Source organism: Mobula hypostoma, chromosome 9 (genome assembly GCF_963921235.1).
Source record: "Mobula hypostoma chromosome 9, sMobHyp1.1, whole genome shotgun sequence".
In the NCBI taxonomy this organism is placed as follows: domain Eukaryota; kingdom Metazoa; phylum Chordata; class Chondrichthyes; order Myliobatiformes; family Myliobatidae; genus Mobula; species Mobula hypostoma.
The window spans coordinates 38,102,859-38,125,367 of record NC_086105.1 but is presented as its reverse complement, the minus strand read 5'-3'; the positions used below and the strand labels follow the sequence as shown (position 1 = coordinate 38,125,367).

At 39.3% G+C, this 22,509-nt stretch overlaps 1 protein-coding gene across 4 annotated transcripts in view; it reads left to right on the top strand.

The window, feature by feature from the left end:
• Positions 1 to 395: 395 nt before the first annotated feature.
• Positions 396 to 22,509, top strand: part of LOC134351653 (proline-rich protein 5-like) — a 139,294-nt gene continuing 117,180 nt past the window's right edge. The window contains exons 1-2 of one of the 4 annotated variants that reach the window (XM_063058103.1): positions 396 to 692; positions 10,461 to 10,572. Coding sequence is in view for 1 of the 4 variants with exons in the window: in XM_063058102.1 (XP_062914172.1) it covers positions 16,348 to 16,364 (17 nt within the window). In the remaining 3 variants the exon portion in view is untranslated. The other 3 variants (XM_063058104.1, XM_063058105.1, XM_063058102.1) reach the window with 3 other exon arrangements.

The window sequence follows — 22,509 nt, the reverse complement described above, 5'->3', positions numbered from 1 at the left end:
TTTTTTTTAAACCACAAAGATGATAAACAAATGCAAATTGTTATTGAAGTTGTTGCAAGATGGCACAGGGCTATTCTCTCGGTGCAAACACAATTAGATCACAAAAAAATGCTGCACTGGGCAAATTCAAGAATCCCACGTTTTTCATCGTGGCCCTGCAGGAAAACAAAAAGATGTTGTTATGGCACAGATTGTTACCTAATTAAAAGGCAAAAGGGAGAAAAGGGAACCAACAGAAAACCAATCACTTATTCATATCTTGGCCTTTGCTTCTGACGTACCATTTGTGTTTGTGTTGCTGTGGTTTGGGGCGGATGTTGCCTTGAAGTCCCTTCTGGCTGACATCCAGTTTAATTTGCAGCAAGCACATTGTGCATTTCCTCCCCCAAACATCTTACACAGCCGGACGGCTGCAATATAGGCACGAAGAAAGGCGAAGTCAAATAATGCTTACATTCTAAGACAGCGCGGAAGAAGAACCATTTTCATTCAACGCATCTTCGGTGGCAGAGGGAACCGTTCTCTATGCCGAGACCTCGGATGGGTTTACTCCCTCGGCGTGGGTGAAACTGACGAGTTCGTGGATTGCAACGTTTGATGAATAAAATATTTGCAGTTGGCCGTAGGAACCGCTGATGACTGTGGCTGTTGGCATCTCTCTCTGTCGCTCTCAGCAGCGGCTGTAAATCACGGTAGGTTAAAAGGAATATGTACCTACCCCGATATAAAAGACGTTTTATTTTCATTGCTGCCTTGGATAATGAAGACAACTCTGGCGGCAGGTAGATCATAGGGAGCCTAACGGTGAGCGCTGGTAGTAGGATCGTCTTGGAAAATAGGTGTAGATTTGCTCGTCTCCCAAGCCCCGGGGAGCCATATCTTGGCTGAGTTTAAAGCAGTGATCTGGGGGACTAGATTTTAAATGCAAACTTGTAAGGGTTACTTTGATGTTTATTTCTTTTCCATTGAAGAGAGTATTGACATAAAAGAGTCTTCCGTTTCAATTGCGCATTATATAGATGCAGTCGGCCTGCTTTACAGCCGGCGGAAAAGTCTCACTAGACTGATGTTACTCCCGCCCTTGGTTGCAGACGCTGCAGCTACTGAAAAGTCCATGGACCTCTTTAACCGTGAAAATGAAACGTTGCGGCACGGAACTTTTAGCAGAATTTTCTGGGATCGGATGATGTTTTGTCCTTCAATAACTAATAAGTGTGACTAGCTGTCAGTAGTTGATTTCTCCTCAGTGACCCCCTCCCCACCCATCCTCACCGCGTCGACTTGAAGGCATTAAAATGTTGGGTCAAAGGGCACCAGGTCTTGGTGAGTCCCAGGACCCTGCAGTGAACACCGATATCACGCAAATGCAGCAGGGGGCACTGTTATCAGAGTGCCGGGCAGGTGAGATGGGAGAGGATTGGAATTGTGTCCTTGACAGTATGGAGACTGAATGCCTGGGAACAGACGCTGTACATTTAGTGCAAGTGACCACAGATAAGCTTCTCCCCACAGAATTTAATTTCGCACAGTGCTGAAACGAACTTTACCCAGGAGTAGTTCCTATTACCACTAGGTTGTAACATTGTTATAATCAGTGGCAATATGTCAGTGTCTCTTAACACTGATAATTAACTTATTATATCCTAAACAAAAAAAAATAATACATACCTAGTGAAGGCAGACTGAATTAATTGTTTATTCTTAAATCCAGTTTTATGGACGCACAATTCAGCATATCGTCCAGTATAATAGATGCTCCTGTCTGTCAGAGCTGCTGTCTTGTAGAAGACACTGAGCAGGTACCTGATTTTTCCCCTGAGGTGGATGTTAAAAATCAGATACCAATTTTTTAAGAGTGTCGGTCTTTTTCGTGTCCTGGGCAATAATGATGTCTCAATAAATATTATTAAATTTCACGTCACATGCCAGTGATAATAAACCTGATGCTGATTCTGATTCTAAAGTATATGGTTATAATCTCAGTCCGATTTACTGTGTGGAAATTGGCAGAATTACTTTCTGCACCTGAGGTATATCTATGGTTGCACAGAGCATAAACATGTCTTAAAAATAACTACATAAATATAACAGCTTTTCTGTTCCATAGTAGCAAAATGAATGTCGTAGTTGCTTAAATATTAAACTGATAGTGAATTTCAAGTGTTGGACTGGATAACTTTGCTAGGAGGTTTCAAAAATATCTATTTTGGCATGATTAAAAACTAAACATTCCTCTTCCCAGCCAGGTTTATAGATTAAACAGAGCAGAGCTTTCCACATAACTTTCAGTGGATTTCCAAGAGCATGAAGGACTTCTGACGTCCTGCTTATTTTCTACATTGACAAACAGTACCAAGAATAGACTTGCTGGTTATTCATTCCTTTGCTGTTTATGAGATCTTGTTGTCCTGCCTCCTTAAATAACAGCATCATTCATTGTATATTTCAGAAATATATAAGCATTTGGGGCCTGGAATTTTGCCCTGGACAATTCATAAATCTCTTAGATTTGTATTCTAGTGAGAACTTCTGTTTATGGAATTCAATCAACCACTATGATATTGAAGCCAGATTGTTCAAATGTATACAAATTTATACTGATGTTAGTTTCTAAAACTAAACAGAGGAAATTAATGTGTTTTGTGCTAGTAAAAAAATATTACTGTATAAAACATTAATGCCACTGTAAAGAAAACAAATTAATGAAATTATGAAGGCACAACCAACATATTGAATGTGTAATAATCACCTGGAAATTCAGAAACTAAGCCACTGTGATATAGCTAGGCAGAAGATACCCCAGTGTTCTTCCAAAATGATAACAAATTAACTTTTACAAAATAGCCCATTGAACAGTGTTGCATATCTAGATTTTAAATCCGAGAATGTTTCTGCAGCATTGTTTGTATTTGGCAACAAATGTAAACTCAGTAAGGGAAGGCTGTTTTTTGTAAGTTTGGGGCACTCTGTGGAGCAGTGGTTTCTAACCTGGGTTTCACAGACCCTTTGGTTAATGGTAGGGGTCCATGGCATAAAAAAGGTTGGGAACCCCTGCTGTAGGGCTTGGCTTGCAGGAATAGAAAAGGCTCTCACTGAGTTTTCCTTGTAATTATACTACTTTAGGAGTTAAAGTTCACACATTTCTTGATGGTCAGATACAGATTGAGATTTCAGACACTAACTTCTCAACTGAGGAAGAACATATTCTAGGAAGGTTTGGAGGAATAATTGAATGTTGTACAAATTTAATTTATAAACATTAAGGAATTTCCAGACGTGTGGGAAGCAGTAGAGAACTGACTTGCGTTTTGGTGAACTAAAAGCAGTCAAGTCTAGATTTATATCAGATTCGTGTAACAGCACATTCATGGTGCAGGCGAGTTATCCATAGATTAGCAATAAAAAAGTTCATCAAAGATACCTTTAAATCTTACAAAGAGCAAGAGAAAACTCTTTACAGAGTGATTGCATAAGACCATAAAATACCATAAAATATTGGAGAAGAATGAAACCATTTGGCCCATCAAGTCTGCTCCACCACAAAATCATGGCTGATTTATTTAATCCTCCTCAACCTCATTCTCCTGCCTTCTCCCTGTAACCTTTGAAGCCCTTAGTAATCAAATTCTGCTTTAAATGTACCTAATCTTTCAGCCACTAGAGTCTGTGGTAGCGAATTCCACAGACTCACTACCCTCTGCCTAGAGAAATTCTTCTTTATTTCTGTTCTAAGGGAACATCCTTCTATCCTGGGGCTGTGCCCTCTGGTCCTAGACTCTCCTACTATAGGAAATATTCTCTCCACGTCCACTCCATCTCAATCTTTCAATAATCAGTAAGCTTCAATGAGAGCCCCTTCATTCTTCTAAACTCTGTCGATTGCAAGCCCAGGATCATCAAACACTCCTCTACGTTAATCCTTCATTCGCAGGAACATTCCTATAAACCTTCTCTGCCAGTACATCCTTTCTTAGATATGAAGCTCAAAACCGCTCACTGTACTCCAAATGTGGTCTGACCAATGTGTTATTCAGAGCTTTATCATTACACCCATGTTTTAATATTCTATGGAACTGAATCCTAACATTGCATTTGCCTTCCTTACAATCAACTCAACTTGCAACTTAAGCATTAAGGAATCCTGCACTAAGACTCCCAAGTCCCTTTGCACCTCTGTTTAGAAACTAGTCTATACATTTGGGACAGTTTTCACCAGATCTGGATGGGGACTAATATCCTTGTGGGAAGGTTTGCCATTGCTGTAGGGTTGGGGGAAATGATTAAACTAGAGTTCAAGGGTGATGGGAATCAGAGTGCGAGAACAGATATTGGAGTGGCTGTGGGGAAAGATATTGTTAATCCTACAATCAAAGGCAGGAATCAAGGGTGCTTGAGCAGGATGAGCTTAATATTCTAAATTGTGTACATTTCATGCAAGGAGTATTAAAAGTTCAAAGTAAATTTAATATCAATGTATATATATATATATATATATATATATATACACATCAACATGCACAATCCTGAGAAACATTTTCTTGTGTAATATAATAATATTAATATATTTGGCATATAATAATATAATAATAACCACAACAGAGTCATTGAAAGACCACATCAACTTGGGTGCAGCTAATGTGCAAAAGACAACAAACTGTGCAAATACAAAAAGAAAGCTGTAATAAAAATTATGAAATAAGCAATAAATAGCAAGAACATGAGATGAAGAGACCTCAAAAGTGAGTCTATAGGTTGTGGGAACATTTCAATGATGAGGCAAGTGAAGTTGAGTGAAGATATCCCCTTTGGTTCAAGAGCATGATGGTTGAGATGTAATATCTGTTTCTGAACCTGGTGGTGTGAGTCCTGAGGATCTTGTACCTTCTTCCTGATGGCAGCAGAGAGAAGACAGCATGACCAAGCTTTGTGTAGATATGCTCAATGGTGGGAGGATGGCTTTACCCATGATGGACTGGGCTGTATCCATTGCTTTTTCTAGGATTTTCTGTTAAAGGGCATTGGCACTTGCATACCAGACTGTGATGTAGCCAGTCAATATACTCTCCACTATATATCTGTAGAAGTTTGTCAAAGTTTTAGAAGTCATGTTGAATCTTCACAAATTCTTAAGGAAGTAGAGGCACTGCCATGCTTTCTTCATAATTGCCCTTAAATGTTGGGCCCAGAACAGGTTCTCCAAAATGATAACTCCAAGGAATTTCAAGATGCTGACCCTCTCCAGCTCTGACCATCCGATGAGGATTGGTTCATGGACCTCCGGTTTCCTCCTCCTGAAGTCAATAATCAGCTATTGTAGGAAAGGCGGATGAGTTTAAGGCATGGATTAACTTGTGAAATTATGGCATTGTAGCCATGGGTGAGATGGTTGCAGGAGAGGCAGGACTAGTAGCTCAGTGTTCCCGGGTTCCATTGTTTTAGACATGTTGGAGCAGGAGGGATTAAAGGGGGAGGAGTGACATTACTGGTCAGGAAAATGTCATGGAATTGCTTAGACAGCAGAGTCTTAAGAGCTTATCTTACAGAGGCTATATGGATGGAACTGAGGAATATGAAAGGAATGAACAGATTAACAGGAATATATTATAAACCACTCAATAGTCAGCAAGATTTAGAGGAGAAAATTTGAAGAGAAATCATAGATTGTTGCAAGAAACGTAAGGTTGTGATAGTAGGTGATTTTAACTTTCCACATATTGACTGAGACTCCCATATTGTAGAAGCATTGGATGGAATAGAGGTTATCAAATGTGTTCAGGAATGTTTTGTTAATCAGTACACAGAGGTCCCACTAGAGAGAGGATGACACTAGATGTCCTGTTAAGGAATGAGACAGGGGATGTGATGGAAGTTTGTGTAGGGAAACACTTTTCACTTAGTGATCATAATTAGTTTCAAGTTAATTATGGAGAAAGACAAATCTGGTCCTCAGGTTGAGATTCTAAATTGAAGAAAGGCTGATTTTGATGGTATTAGAAAGTATCTGGCAAAGTGTAGATTGGAACAGGTTGTTTCACGTAAAAGGTGCACTTGATAAATGGGAGGCATTCAAAAGTGAAATTATGTGAGTATAGACCTCGTTCCTGTCAGAATAAAAGGCATGGATATTAGGTTTAGGGAACCTTGGCTTTCACAAAGTATTGAAGCCCTGGTTTAAAAAAAGGAGGTGCAGCGCAGATATAGGTAGGAAGGAGTAAACGAGATACTTGAGGATTATAAGAAATACAAAAGGACACTTAAAAAGGAACTCAGAAAGCTAAAATAATGTATAAGATTTTTCTTGCAAACAAGGTGAAGGAGAATCCCAAGGGCTTCTACAGATATAGTAAGCGGAAAAGGATAGCAAGGGACAAAATTGGTCCTCTGTTGATCAGTGTGGTCATCTATGCATGGAGTCAAAAGAAATGGGGGATATCGTAAATGGATTTACTCTGGACATTGACACAGAGTCCATAGAAGTGAGGCAAAGCAGCATTGAGATCATGAACCTTATACGGATTACAGAGATGTCTGTTGTCTTGAGGCAAATTAGGGTGAATAAGTCACCATGGCTTGATAAGGCACTCCTCATAATCTATGAGAGGCTGATGCAGAAATTGCATAGACATTTTAAACATCTTTAGCCACGACTGAAGATTGGAGGATAGCTAATGTTCCAGTGTTTAAGAAGGGCTCTAAGAATAAGCCAGGAAATTATAGGCTAGTGAGCCTGACATCAGTAGAGAGTAAGCTACTGGAAAGTAATATAAAGGACATGATATACATGCCTATAAAAAGTATTCACCTCCCTTGGAAGTTTTCATGTTTTATTGTTTTACAACATTGAATTAAATGGATTTAATTTGGCTTTTTTTGACACTGATCAACAGAAAAAACTTTTGTGTCAAAGTGATAACAGATCTCCACAAAGTGATCTAAATTAATTACAAAAATAAAACACAAAATAGTTGTTTGCATAAGTATTCACCCCCTTCAAGTCAGTCTTTAGTAGATGCACCTTTGGCAGCAATTACAGCCTTGATACCGCATGGATTGGTCTCTATCAGTCTTGCACGCCTGGACACTGCAATTTTTCCCCATTCTTCTTTACAAAACTGCTCAAGCTTAGTCAGATTACATGGGGATTGTGAGTGAACAGCCCTTTTCAAGTCAAGCTACAAATTCTCAATTGGATTGAGGTCTAGACTCTGACTTGGTCACTCCAGTTCATTAACTTTGTTGTTTTTAAAACATTCCTGTGTAGCTTTGGCTTTGTGTTGCTGGAAAACAGATCTTCTCCTGAGTCGTAGTTCTCTTGCGGACTGCGTCAAGTTTTCCGTCAGAATCTCGCAGTATTTTGCGGCATTCTTACCTTCACAAGCCTTCTTGGGCCTGCTGCAGTGAAGCATCCCTACAGCATGATACAGCTACCACTATGCTTCATGGTAGGGATGGTGTGTTTTTGATGATGTGCGGTGTTCGGCCTTCACGAAACATAACGTTTAGACTGATGCCCAGAAAGCTCAATTTTGTTTTAATCAGACCATAGAACCTTCTTTCCGCTGACTTCAGAATCTCCCACGTCCCTTCTGGCAAACTCTAACCAAGATTCCATGTGAGATTTTTTCAATAGTGGCTTTCTCTTTGCCACTCTCCCATGAAGTTATGATTGGTGAAGCACCTGGGCAAGAGTTATTGTATGCACAGTCTCTCCCATCTCAGCCACTGAAGCTTGTAACTCCTCCAGAATTGTCACAGGTCTGTTGGTGGCCTCACTCACAAGTCCCCTTCTTGCACAGTCATTCAGTTTTTGGGGACAACCTGCTCTAGGCAGATTTACAAGTGTGCCATATTCTTTCCATTTCTTGATGATTGACTTAACTCAGCAGATTTGTGGACGACACCAAAATTGGGAGCGTAGTGGACAGTGAAGAAGGCAATCATAGCTTACAGTGGGATCTAGGCCAATTGGAAAAAAAGGCTGAAAAATGACAAGGAATTTAATGTAGACAAGTGTGAGGTGTTGCACTTTGGGAGAGCAAACCAGGGCAAGACTTACATGGTGAGCAGTAGGGCATTGAGGAATGTGGTAGAACAGTGGGATCTGGGAACACAGGTTCGTAATTCCTTGGAAGTGGTATCACAGGTAGATAGCTTTTGGCATATTAGCCTCAATAAATCAAAGCATTAAATACAGTAGTTGGGATGTTATGTTGAATTTGTATAAGATGTTGGTGAGGCCTAATTTGGGGATTTGTGTGCAACTTTGGTCACCTACCTCCAGGAAAGATGTAAATAAAATAGAAAGAATGCAGAGAAAATAGATAGAAATCTTACCAGGACTTGAGGACCTGAGTTACACAGAAAGGTTGAATAGGTTAGGACTTTATTCTCTAGAGCATAGGAGAATGAGGAAAGATTTAATAGAGGTATACAAAATTATAAGTATGGATAGGACAAATACAAACTAGCTTTTTCCACCGAGGTTGGGTGAGACTAGAACTAGAAGTCATGGGTTAAGAGCAAAAGGCGAAATGTTTAAGGGGAACATGAGGGGAACTTCTTCACTAGGAGGTTCGTGAGAGTGTGGAATGAACCTCCAGCAGAACTGGTAGATACAGGGTTGAGGAATTTGGATAGTTACATGGATGGGAGGGGTATGGAGGGCTATGGTCTGGGAGCAGGTCAATGGGACTAGGGCAGATTAATAGTTCAGCATGGAATACCTGAGCCAAATGCCTGTTTCTCTGCTGTCATGCTCAATGACTGTATGGAAGAGTTAATGTGTGAGGAGCATTTGATGGCTCTGGGCTTGTACACATTGGAGTTTAGAAGAATGAGGAGACATCTCATTGAATACTGAAAGGCCTAGATAGAGTGGATGTGGAGAGAATGTTTCCTTTGGGGGGAATTTAGTACAAGAGAGCATAGTCTCAGAATAGTGGGACAACTCTTTAGAAAAGAGATGATGAGGATTTTGTTTTAGCCAGAGGATGGTGATTCTGTGGAAGCTATTGCCACAGACAACTGTGGAGGCCAAGTAATTGAGTAATATTTAAAGTAGAGGTTGGTAGGTTCTTGATTAGTAAAGAATAGATTGAGGCAGGAGAATAGATTGAGAGGGATAATAAATCAGCCTTGATGGAATAGTGGAACAGATTTGATCGGCTGAATTCTGCTCCTATGTCGTATGGTCTTTGTTCCTTCCTACAAAGTTGCATGACGATATACTTCCCTGCACTGCATTCCATCTGCCTCTTCTTTGCTCATTCTCCTGTCTGTCTAAATCCTTCAGCAGGCTCCTTCCTTCCTTAACACTACCTGCTCCTCTCATATCTCTGTATCATCTTCAAACTTGGCCACAAAGCCTTCAGTTCTGCCATCCAATGGACCAATCACTACCCCTTGGCGAAAGCCAGTATTCATCAGCAGCCAAGCAGAGAAGGCCCTCTTTATTCCCATTCGGTGCCTTCTGCCATTCAGTCAATCTTCGATCCATGGTACTATCTTCCTGTAATACCATGGATTCTTATCTTCTTTAACAGACTAATGTGTGGCATCTTGTCAAAGGCTTTCTGAAAATCAAGTAAGCAGCATCCACCGACTCCCCTTTGTCTATCCTACTGATTATTTCCTCAAAGAATTCAAACAGATTTTCGTATAAGGAAATCATGCTGACTTTAGCCTATTTTATCTTGTGTCTCCACATACTCTGAAACCTCTTCTTCCTCCGGCATCTTACCAAGCACTGAAGTCAGGCTAACTAGCCTCTAAGTTCCTGATTCTTGAAAGATCACTAATAATACCTCCACACTCACTTATGCTACCTTTTTCAGAACCTGGGGTGTAGTCCATCTGGTCCAGGTGATTTATCTAGCTTCAAACCGTCTAGCTTTCCAAGCACCTTCTTGTGAGTAATATCAACTACACTCACTTCTGCCATTGACAGTCTCGAATTTCTGGCATGCTGCTCCTGTCTTCCACAGTGTTCAGCAGCAACGTCCCATGTATGGTTCAGCAAAAATCCTATCTTGTGTTTGTGTTTCACTCCCTTCCTCTCAATCTCCTATTTCCACCAGTTATTGGTGATTTCCGCAGAACTTTTAAAATGCAAAATGTATTGATTTATTTAGCCAATATTATTTGACACCTAAGGTTGGTCTGTCTCCAAAATTAGAAACTGTTTGCAAACTTTATACCCGAGGTTGCATGTGAATCATGAGAAAGATTACCTGTGTATTGGTATGACCAAATAGGTCTTCAGTTTTGAATGTGGTGTGTAGAACTTGTGAGCATTTTATTTCATTCATCACTATCAGTGAGGTGAGTTGCAAATGGTTAATGTAGTGTCTCTATTAATAAAAGGTTAAAAAATGTCAGACAAAAATTTTAAATTAATGAAAGGCCATTTGGGACCTGAATGTTAGTTCACAATTTATTCTGCATATTGTTTTATTCTATAGCAAACCAGGAGAACAGAGACGATAAATAAACTGCTGGAGGAATTCAGAGGGTTGAGCAGCATCTGTGGCAGGAAAGAAATTGTCGACATTTTGGGTCGAGACCCTGCATCAGGTACTGAGTCCAAGTTTTTCAATGCTGTAGCTGTTTTACTCCAGGGTGATCCTGTAAAAGGCACTTCTTCCCACTCTCCATTAAAACTGCTCTGAAATTTAAAGGTAGAATTTTATAAAATCAATTGATTTTGAACCCATATTCATCTGACTGAGAGACAAATCAATGCTAAACAGCTTAATTTAAGGTTATACATTTCTAAACCTTAAACATTTTTTGAGCTACTTCAACGGCATTCCTTGTATTATAAGGTCAGAAGTGTAACTGTTCATTTATGATCACGGATTCAATATCATTCACAACTCCTCACACAAAAAAGTAGTGTGGCCTACAATTAGCATGATGAAGACAGCAATCAGGATTAAGACATGGCTGATAAAGAGAAGTAGCATTCATGCAACATAGTGGTCAGATCCTGTCCAGTAACTACTTCTCCCTGGCATTCAACTGCATTACCATTTATGAATTACCATTGAAAGGAAATTTATGGAGACCAACTACATTAAACTCACTGCTCGGTTTACATTGGCAGAGTTACTCACCATCCTGATTCCTGATAGTCCTTCCATCTGGAAGGCACAAGTCAGAAGTGTGATTGTACACTCCCGGATCACTGAGGCTCCAACCATACTCAACCACTATCAAGTGGTTGTTGTACTAGAACCCTCTCCACCAGTCTTAATACTACTCCCCCACTTGGATCCCACAGCATGGCTGCATTGTAGACCGTGATCAAAATGCATCGCAGCAATTTACCAAACTTTTTGGTAGCACCTCCAAACCCATGACCTAAAAGGACAAGGGCAACAAGCAGTAGAGAACAATATCAATGTCCCTCCAAGTTATGCACCAACGTAATTTATAGTATATTGCTGTTACTTTACTTCCACCAGAACTAATCCTGTCCCTATCAGAACAATGGAGTAACTTCGCCATAGGAACTGGATTTTTCTTTTTTTTTAATTTTATTTTTATTTGGATAAGGAGTTCACAATTATCATGTACTTTTTTCACACATATAACCTTTTCCATTTTTTTATATGTATAAAACTACAATTATTTATACATTCTTAAGTACACATTGAGATGATATAAAAGCAAAATAAACATTTAAATAGATAATTATGTACTGTGGTAAATCTAACCTATTAGGCTAAGTAATGAAATTAGTTGTTAAGAAAAATGGTAATAATAGTTTCCATACAACCCTTCTGGACCATTTCCACTGGTCCAAAATGTTGCATACAAGCCTATATACCAACCATTGTAGGTGTTTATATCCCAATTTGTTTGTGCTTGTTCCTACCCGCAGACATAATTATCCAATCCCTATGTACTTATTTACTTAATTTTTTCATTTTTTTTTATCCCTTTCCCAAATCTTTCCCTTTACTTGTGTTAATTCTCTATTTTCCAAAAAAAAACAACAACAAACATTTAGACTAGGGGTGCTTACGTTAGCAATATTACTGTGTTGATGAGAAGAGCAATATAAATCATTAGGAGAGTCATCTAAAGTCTGCTCGCATTGGGGTTATATATTCAATCCATTTATTCCAGATTTGTTAAAATGTTTCTTTTTGAGTTCTCAGGGAGTAGGTCAACTTTTCCATTTTAGATATTTCCAAGATAATTTCGTACCAATCTTCTAATGTAGGTGGTATTGGATTTAGCCATTTAGCCAATAATTATAGGCTTTCATGCCATTGAATGAATGAATGAAGAAAATATTTACATTGTGATTCTTTATCACTTGGAATAGAGAGACCTGATTTTCCACAATTCTCTCCCATTGTTGGCAGATAAACAGAAATTCTGACTCACTGAATGGGATAAATGCTGGCGGTTTCACTTTATGCTGTATAACGCTGAAACAATCAATAGTATTACAACATACAATGTATAGAAATGAATAATTGACCGATAACAATGGTTTTTTTTTAGGATGGTTCCATTTCCGTGACACAAGAGGTTGTGTAGATGCTGGGAATCGAGAGTAGCACATACAAAATGCTGGAGGAAGTCAGCAGCTCAGGCAACATCTACGAAAAGGAACAAAGCAGTTAATATTTTAGGCTGAGACTCTTCAGCAGGACTGGAAAGGAAGAGAGGAGAAGCCAGAATAAGAAGGTGCGTGGGAGGACAAGGAGTACAAGGTAGAAGGCGATAGGTGAAGGCCAGGTGGGTGGGGGGGAGTGGGGAAGAAGTGAGAAGCTGGGAGGTTATGGGTGGGAAAGATGAAGGAATCTAATGGGAGTAGAGAGTGGACCATGGGAGAAAGGGCACTAGAGAGAGGTGATACGCAGGTGAAGGAGAAGAGATACAGGTAACAGGGGAGTCAGAGTGGGGAATGGTAGAAGAGGAAAGGGAAAGGGGGAAAATTATTGGAAGTTAGAGAAATTGATGTTCACGCCACCAGATTGGAGGCAGAATTGAGAGTAAATTTCATCCTAGTGGTAGAGGAGGCTATGGACTGAGATGCTGGAATGGGAATGGGGATTGGAATTAAAATGGTTGGCCACTGGGAAATCCTGCTTGCTGAGGATGGAGTGTAGGTGCTCCAATCTATGTTGGGTCATAGGTATTGGATCTAATGTAGAGGAGGCTGTTTCGGGAACACCAGATACAGTAGATGACTTCAGCAGATTTACAGGTGAATTGATGCTTCACCTGGAAGGATTGTTTGTCTATGTGGAACAGTTTATCTTCTAAGCCATCACTCGCACCCAGCTATGTTTGCCTTTTCATTGGCTACATGGAACAATCAGGCCTTCACTGGTATCCAAAGCCAAGGTGTAGCCATGGACATCTATATGGGCCCCAGCTGTGCCTGCTTTTTCATTGGCTACATGGAATAGCGTTCCTTGGTAACGCTCCCCAATTCCTTCTGTGCTATATTGATGACTGTATTAGCACTGTTTCATGCACCCATGCTGAGCTTGACAATTTCACTAACTTCGCCTCTAACTTTCACCCTGCCCTTAAATTCACTTGGTCCATTTCTGAAACCTCTCTCCTCTTTCTTGATCTCTCTGACTCCATCTCGGAGGACAAACTGTCTACCAATATCTTTTATAAACCTACCAACTCTCACAGCTATCTTGACAATACTTTCCCGAACTATCACCAGTAGGGAAAACTCCATTCCCTTTTCTCAATTACTTTGTCTCCACCGCATCTCTCCCCAGGATGAGGCTTTCCTTTCCAGAACGCCAGCGATGTCCTCCTCCTTCAAAGTACAGAGTTTCCCTTTCTCCACAATTAATGGTGCCCTCACTCAAAACTCCTGCATTTTGCACTGCCTTACCAGAAATAGTGATCTTCTTCACCTTGTGTACCATCCCATGGGCCTCCGCATCAAGCTCATTATTCCTCACAACTTCAACAGCTGCAACAGGATCCTACTATCAAACACATCTATAACCCTCTCCCTGAACTATCCGCTGCTTCCCACAGGGATCACTCTCTCCGTGATTCCCTTGTCCATTCACCCTCCCCTCTAATTTCGCTCCCGGTACTTATCCCTACAAACGAAAGAAGTGCTACACCTGCCCATTCACTTCCTCCCTGACCACCATTCAGGGCCCCAATCAGTCCTTACAGGTGAGACAACATTTCACCTGCAAATCTGCTGGGGTGATGTACTGTATCCGGTGCTCCCGATGCAGCCTCCTCTACAATGGTGAGACCTGATGTAGACTGGGAGACCACTTTGTTGAGCACCTTCATTCCATCCGAAACAGGCGGGATTCCCCAGTGGCCAACCATTTTAATTCAAATCCCCATCCCTATTCCATGGTGATGAGGCCACTTTCAACACCTCATATTCTATCTGACATGAACATCAATTTCTTTAACTTCTGGCAATTCCCCCCCCCCCCACTCTTCATTTTGACTTCCCTCTTAATTATTCTCTTCTCCTTACCTGTCTATCACCTCCCCCTGGTGCCCCTTCTCCTTTCCTTTATCCCATGGTCCACTCTCCCTCTCCTTTCCTATAAGAATCCTTATTCTCTAGCCCTTTTCCACCTATCACCTCAGCTTCCTACTTCATCCCCGTACCCCTCCCACCTGGCTTCACCTATCTCCCTCCAGCTTGTTCTCCTTCCCCTCCCCCCACCTTCTTATTCTGGCTTCTTCGCCCTTCCTTCACAGTCCAGATGAAGAATCTCAGCCATAAACATCGACTGTGTATTCCTTTCCATAGTTACTGCCTGAGCAGCTGCAATCCTCCGGCATTGTGTATGAGTTACTCTCTATTTCCTTGAGTATGAGGTACTTCAGTCTTCGTGTAAAGCTGAGGATTCCACTGTATTCCTAACTTGAAACTGTAGACTTTGAGGAGCTTTTAAAAACTCAGCAGATGTGCCATTGTCTTGTAGTCTTTCCTGCTCTTACTGCCAAAGTATTGGTGTATTTTTTGAAAATTACATTTGATGAAGGCCCTGAGAATTGACTGCTCTTTTAAATGTTGAAGATGCATTCATTGCCTGGCATATATTGGTATGAATGTTATCTGCCATGTACATGGCTAAGGTAGGATTTTATCCAGTTTTTGATGTGTGTTGCTATCAACTGTTCTCTTTAAAAAGGAGTTATGAATGTTCAGCTTGACTTAACCCACTTACAGCATCCTTGTCTTAACACAAGCAACCAAAAGAAAAGCTATTGGTGTTTACAGAGTACCTTTATCAAATTTTAATTACATAAGAAAATTATATACAAATTTTAATGGCTTCCTGTCAGAAATAATCAGATTCTAAACTTCCTCAGGAAAAAAAACTGGAGCAACTTATTTTGTAACTTTTCTAAAGATGCACATACTTAACTGCATCTGGATCTTGTGATCTTAAAGCAACAGACGAATATATATATATATATATATATATATAATAGACTGAATAATAGAACTTACATGATACCTTACTCCTGTCCATATTGAAGTAAAAGGTTCTGAAGAAGTCACTATCTAGTCAGATTTCTAAATAAGAATCCATTTAGTGGGCTTTAAAAAAAAACACTTTGTGTAGAAATAAAAAGTTAAGCTTATGTGTGAAAATCACTCTTCAGGTTTCTGAAGCACAGCAGTTTGTTCTGAGAGTAAAATTTATTTTCCAATTCATTGGAATTGATCACAAGTACAATACATATCATATTAACAATACCATATGGAGCACTTAGTGCTACAAGGCCAGATTAATATTTAAGCAAGCATGACCAAAGCAATTTCCATAGCTTGCATTTATGATCATGTAAAAACTGCCCTTTGTAACCAAATGAATTAAACAATTCTAAAGTTTTTAAAGACATCCACAGCATACAGAAATCAGAAGAACATTTGTTAATTTTCCGAAAGGAATTTTACTTTGTGTGAACACAGCAAATTTGTACTACATCACAATTTCTAAATACTGGAAATTGCTCCAAAGTAAATGGAATGCACAATAAATAAAATTTGCATAGTTTAATTTAAACTATGTTTATACATATAATGAAAGTTTGTAAAGTAAAGATATGTATAAGTAGTTAATTGACAAACTTTTTTGATTTATAAAGTTTACATGTGTAAATGTATAAATCTAAATACTTGTACATTTTTGTGCATTTTATTCAGTGCATGCATTGTCAGGCCAGCAGCAGGACAGGGCTTCGCTAAACCCTACAATGACTGGGTTTTGCACACTTGAACTTAGGCCATATCTGATGAAACAGTGGGAGGTGAAGATTCTTTTAGTACTCCAAGCAAAAACGGTATATAGAACAAGAAAACATCTGATGGAGGAACTGAGCAGGTCGAGTACTCTGTGTGTGTGTGTGTGTGTGTGTGTGTGTGTGTGTATGTATATGTATGTATGGGGGGGTGGGAGGCGGAATTATTGACATTTCTCTTGTACAAAACCTGAGCAATACCCTTCCCTCACAGACACTGCTCAACCCGCTTTGCTCATCCAGCAAATTGTTTGTGTTACAGGATATCCACTGGGTTAAGACAGTGAATTTAAAAAAAAACTGTCAAATGTTTTCATCGTAAGCACCTTCAATCTTGGATTTTAAAACCTGTATAAACTTCTTTTTCTGTTGTCAATAGAATTATTAGCCATAAAACATATTAATTGTTTGCAATGAATGGAAAACATTCATTATATGCTGAAATCTAAATACATTTAAATAAATACACTTAAATAAATACCCAAGTTAAAACTGCCTGCTCAGTCAAAATAGATTCAACTATACCATTTATAATATATCACTTAATATATCATTTATTAAGCCACTTAACCATGATAGCTCATTTTATTTTTTACTCTATATACTGAGAAAGCCAAAGTTAGATTTGAAGTTTTATCATACCTGAAGATAATTATGTGTTGTATCTTATCTGGAATACTCGCACCTAACCTACTTAATGGAGTAGTATTAGGGCCATTGTGATTCTGAACTTCTCACATAATTATGAATTCTTCAGCAAGATTTATCTTCCCAGAAAACATCTTGACCTTTGATTGGTGACATAGCAAATGATTTTGTTTAGAAAGTTGATACAAATTAATATGTAAAAAATATCAGTATAGATATATCATAATTGCCATGACAATTGCAGTTTAATCTGCTGAATACTGTTACAACCAATGCAGGGGAACAATCACAGCAGCACCAATGAATTTCTGCATTTTTTCTCTAAAATACTGAGAATATCTGACCTGAGATAAAAAAAAACTCTTTGCTTGGCAATGGACAGTCATCGATTGAGTGAAGAGTAGATTTGTTTGATAAAGAAACACTCACAACACGCTGGAGGAACTCAGCAGGTCGGGCAGCATCCATGGAAACTGTCAGTCAATGTTTTGGGCCGGAACCCTTCGTCAGGACTGATAAAGAGAGCTGTCCACCATCACATGTTGGCCAACCCCCAGCAGCAAGGACATGAAAAGGCAGTTAATGGTAGGAAGTCATTTGATAAAACTTCTCAATGTCCAATGTAGACTGCCAATCCTAGAACCAAATCCAACTTGACACTAGGTATTACATCAATGAATTATCAATAACTGTCTTTTAAAAACACCTAATATTTTACTTAGCACAATGAATGGAAGTCCCTTGCAATAAGAGAAATTAAGTCCAGAGTGAAGCAATTGAATCCAATAATGTAGCTTACAAATAGTTCTGGAGACTGATTTATCTGCATAGTTACTAATGGCAGGATACTCTGCTGAATTGCTGATGACTCATTGTTTGGTGCATTTTGACTGTATATACCTTTAAGCATTGCTCTTTTGGAATAGATGAAGCTCATAGTTTGGGATGTGCTGAAGTTATTTCTAGATTTTTAACTATTTAATTGGATATGGTGTCAGTGGGTGGAAAATGCCCTTAATTGCCTTGGTGGTGACTTTGGCTGTGGTCCTTCTGGCAAAGATATATTTACAGTATTGTAAGTTAGAGCATTACAAGATTTAATGCCTGTGGTGATAATGGGATAACAATACATTTCCAAGTCAGTCAATCCACCTTCTTTTAAAAAAGGTAAACTAATTCTCAAATACTTTTGATATGATGGAATATCTTAATAGTCACATCTTGATGTGCTAAGGAGCTGGTGGTAGACCTGAGGAGAGCTAAGGTACCAGTGACCCCTGTTTCCATCCAGGGGGTCAGTGTGGACATGGTGGAGGATTACAAATACCTGGGGATACGAATTGACAATAAACTGGGCTGGTCAAAGGACACTGAGGCTGTCTAAAAGAAGGGTCAGAGCCATCTCTATTTCCTGAGGAGACTGAGGTCCTTTAATATCTGCCGGACGATGCTGAGGATGTTCTATGAGTCTGTGGTGGCCAGTGCTATCATGTTTGCTGTTGTGTGCTGGGACAGCAGGCTGAGGGTGGCAGACACCAACAGAATCAACAAACTCATTCGTAAGGCCAGTGATGTTGTGTGGATGGAACTGGACTCTCTCACGGTGGTGTCTGAAAAGAGGATGCTGTCTAAGTTGCATGCCATCTTGGTCAATGTCTCCCATCCACTACATAATGTACTGGGTGGGCACAGGAGTACATTCAGCCAGAGACTTATTCCACCGAGATGCAGCACTGAGCATCATAGGAAGTCATTCCTGCCTGTGGCCATCAAAGTTTACAACTCCTCCCTTGGAGGGTCAGACATCCTGAGCCAATAGGCTGGTCCTGGACTTATTTCATAATTAACCAATTTCCCCCGGGATTAATAAAGTATGACAATGACTATTGATGTTGGGGGTGATAATGAATATAGAAAGGAATTATTTGGCATTCCATTTAAGGATGTTGGAGTTATTGAAGATCAAGTCAAATCATCACACAACTAATGACATATTGAAAAGAATGGGTTTGAAAAGTAACCCAATTGTCTTGTAATATTTGTCTTTGGAAATATTTTCACAAGTTGAATAAAATCCCATTTGAGTTTATATCTGAAAATAACTGGAAAGGCTATTTTTGTACTTATTCCAGCTAGAGCAAGAAAAATGCTTGTATATTACAGCTGATCAGGTGGCATTTATAGAATGGGACCACTTATGGAAAAACTGAGTTGTGTCTCCATAGAATTATATTTCAAATCTTGACTTTCTTCTCAGTTTTACCAATATTGTCTGAGGTAACATTTCAGGCACATAGAGGCTTTTTGTTTCAGCATCTATAATATTTTGTTTATTCAGCATCCAGATAATTTGGTAGTAAATCCAAATTGAAATGGCATTCTCAGTGTCTGTGTTTGTTGGATAGCTGAATATGTCAACTGAAGGAGAACGACAGTGCTTTTTTATATAAACAAAATAGTGATGGTGCACAGAAATCGAAAGGAAACTTTACTTCAGTTATGAAATCACAAGTTCCTCTCTGTATCTTGATATAAACTGAAAAGGTGACCTAAATTTATTTGTATAATATGTCCTGCAATGAATTCAAGATGAATTTGAAGTGAGTGATCTGCAAACTTTGAAGTGATGAAACTATTTTGGTGAGCTCATTACATCACAGACCTTTAAAATATTAGATTTCCTCTGATGTGCATTGCCTTGAATTTCCATTGGCATTCTCACAATCTTCATCAGTAAAGTCTCTGGAGAAATATTGGGTATTTGAAAGAACTCAGCAGAGATTCTCTTCCTACATTTTTTTCTACAATGGATTCCATTAAATAGCAATATCATCTGAAACTGCAGATATATCCCACATATCATGGTGAAAGGATATCAATTACTGTTTGGAAATGAAAAAAAAGTGTTCGATATTTCACAGTGTGTTCTCTTTTTATTATCTTGGTGATTACCTAACCTTCAATATAATGACATTTACTAATGCAACTACAAATTCTAATATAACCATTCTTAGATTATAGTAATAAAGTTTGTGTGGTGGTGCCATGGATTTTCAATACTGCAGAGTAGAATCACAGTCCAAATTTTAGAATGAATTCAGTTGAAAGTAAGTTTAGTTCTAAATAATATTTAAGCTAAACAGTCTCCTTCCTCCACCCCTGAAATTACACAACAAGTGAATATTTGACTACAGCATCTTCTTTCTGCCTCTAGATATTCTGGGTTGAATTGATAAATATTGTACTGAAGCAATTTAAATCACTGAGTATTCTTGAGCTGGCATCAAAATAGACCCTGGTAAATGGGATTTGTACAGATAATTTGTTGATGGCCCACCATGCCAAAGCCAATCATCAAGAATTTATTTATTCTAATCCCATTTACCGGCATTGTGTTTCCAGCCTACCACAACTTAGTGATTCAAGTGCACATCCAGATGCTTCTTACATGTTTGAGGGTGTCTGTCTCCACCATTTTTGCAGGCAAGTGTGTTCCAGAATGTTGCCATCCCCATCTGAAGTGAAAAAAAAATCTTCTTCAGATTCCTTCTGAACCTCTTACTCCTCACCTTAAACCTTTGCCCTCTAGTCTTGGACAAATATGCAATGAGGAATAGTTTCTTACTGTCTACCCAGTCTACACCCCTCACGATTGTCTAGACTTCCATCAACCCATTCAGTCTCCTCTGCTCTAACAAATGCAAGCATATTTAATCCAGTTCCTCCTTATTATTGTATCTGTGTTGACTATTCTTCATCAATCCCTGTCCATCCAAGTGTAAATTAAACCTGCCCCTCGGACTTTTCCTATAATTTCTGTACCAAAGTCATTAGATTAATTGGCTTTTAATTACCTGGTTTATCTTTGTTGCTGTTTTTGAATGAAGGTGTCGCAGATTCTGTCTCCCAGTCATCTAGGACCTCACTTATGATCTATGAAGATTTAAATAACTTTGTCTAGGCACAGCATGCTTCTCCCATTGTAGCCAGAAATATATATCATCGGGTGCAGGAAAGTTATCCACTTTTATGCCTGCAAAGACATCTATTACCTCCTCCTTTAGAATCCTAATGTACTTGGGAGTTTCACTCCAACTACACTGCCCTTATCCTTAAATAAATACTTTTCCTCTAGCTCAATGCATCAATTGTCGTTTTGTTATCTAGTGAGCTCCACTCCTTTCTTGGTTATCCTCCTGCTCTTAATATACTTACAAAACATCTTGGGATTTTCCTAAATGATATCTGACTGTGGTATTTCATGGATTAAGTTCCATCTATCATTGCTAAATTTGAGCCAGTTAATATTGTTCTGTACCCTAAGACAACACTCCTCACTACTACAACAACAACTTTTGTGGCATTAGTAAACTTGCTAAATCAAAATGAATATAAATTAAATATATACCTATTTAAATGCATATATCAAACAGCAAGGGTGCAGTATCAATCCCTGTGTTATAGCATTGGTCACTGGCGAGTGAACAAATGTTGCATCTTTTCAGTCATGTTTGATCTAATAAGAATGACTTTTTACTGTATCACTTCCTTCCTGTGTCTGCCGTAGCTCAGTGATAATAAGCTTCCAACCGTATCAGTAGGTTGTCTATGCAGACATCATTCCAGAGTCTCTGATACAAAGGCTAACATTTCAGTGCAGTGTGTTGCTTTCTGAAATATTATCCTCTTCAGATGCTAAACTCTGAGCCTTCAGGTTGATAGCAAAGAATTTCTGCCACTATAGCAGGAGATGCCCACTTCTGTCTTCACTGATACTTATTCCCCTTTCAGGTTAAGTAGTAAGTCAGTGACTACTTCACTTTCATTTTAAGCTTTCTCTGCATGACTTGCTTGCAAAAAAATTTCCATATTACATCAGTAACGGTTTCTTTTACCAGAGAGGTCTATAACAAGGGATAGATTGAACTTAATTGGCAGGAGAATTAAAGAATTTAGAAAAATAAAATTCATGCAACTAGTAGGGAGTATGTGTGGAAGAAAAACCCTTCCATGTTTACATAGTGCCTTGAGAGCATTTGAACTGTAATCAGCGGGACTATGGAGAAGGGAGGCAAGTGGTTAAATCAGATTTCTCAAACTTCCAGTAGTTGCCCCCTCCCCTTCACTATTCTCGTTTCCCTCTCTCTCCTCATCTCCTTACCTGCCCATCACCTCCCTCTGGTTCTCCCCCTTCCCTTTCTTCCATGGTCTTCTACCCTCTCCTATCAAGACCTTCCCCCCCCCCCCCCGGCCCTTTCTCTTTCAGCAATCAACTTCCCAGCTCTTTACTTCAACCCTCCTCCTCTCCCGGTTTCATCTGTCAGCTACCACCTTGAAATTCTTCCTCCCCTCTCTCCACTTTCTTGCTCTAACTTCTCATCTTTATTTTCCAGTCCTGATGAAGGGTCTTGGCGCAAAACGTTGACTGTTTACTCTTTTCCATAGGCGCTGCTCTGATGCTTTTTGTGGTGATGTGGATTCCTTGGTGTTTCCAGTTGTGCCATGTCTGTGATCATCCAGAGTAACCACAGAGCTATTCTGAACCATTAAACTGGCATGGTATATCGTTACATAATGTCA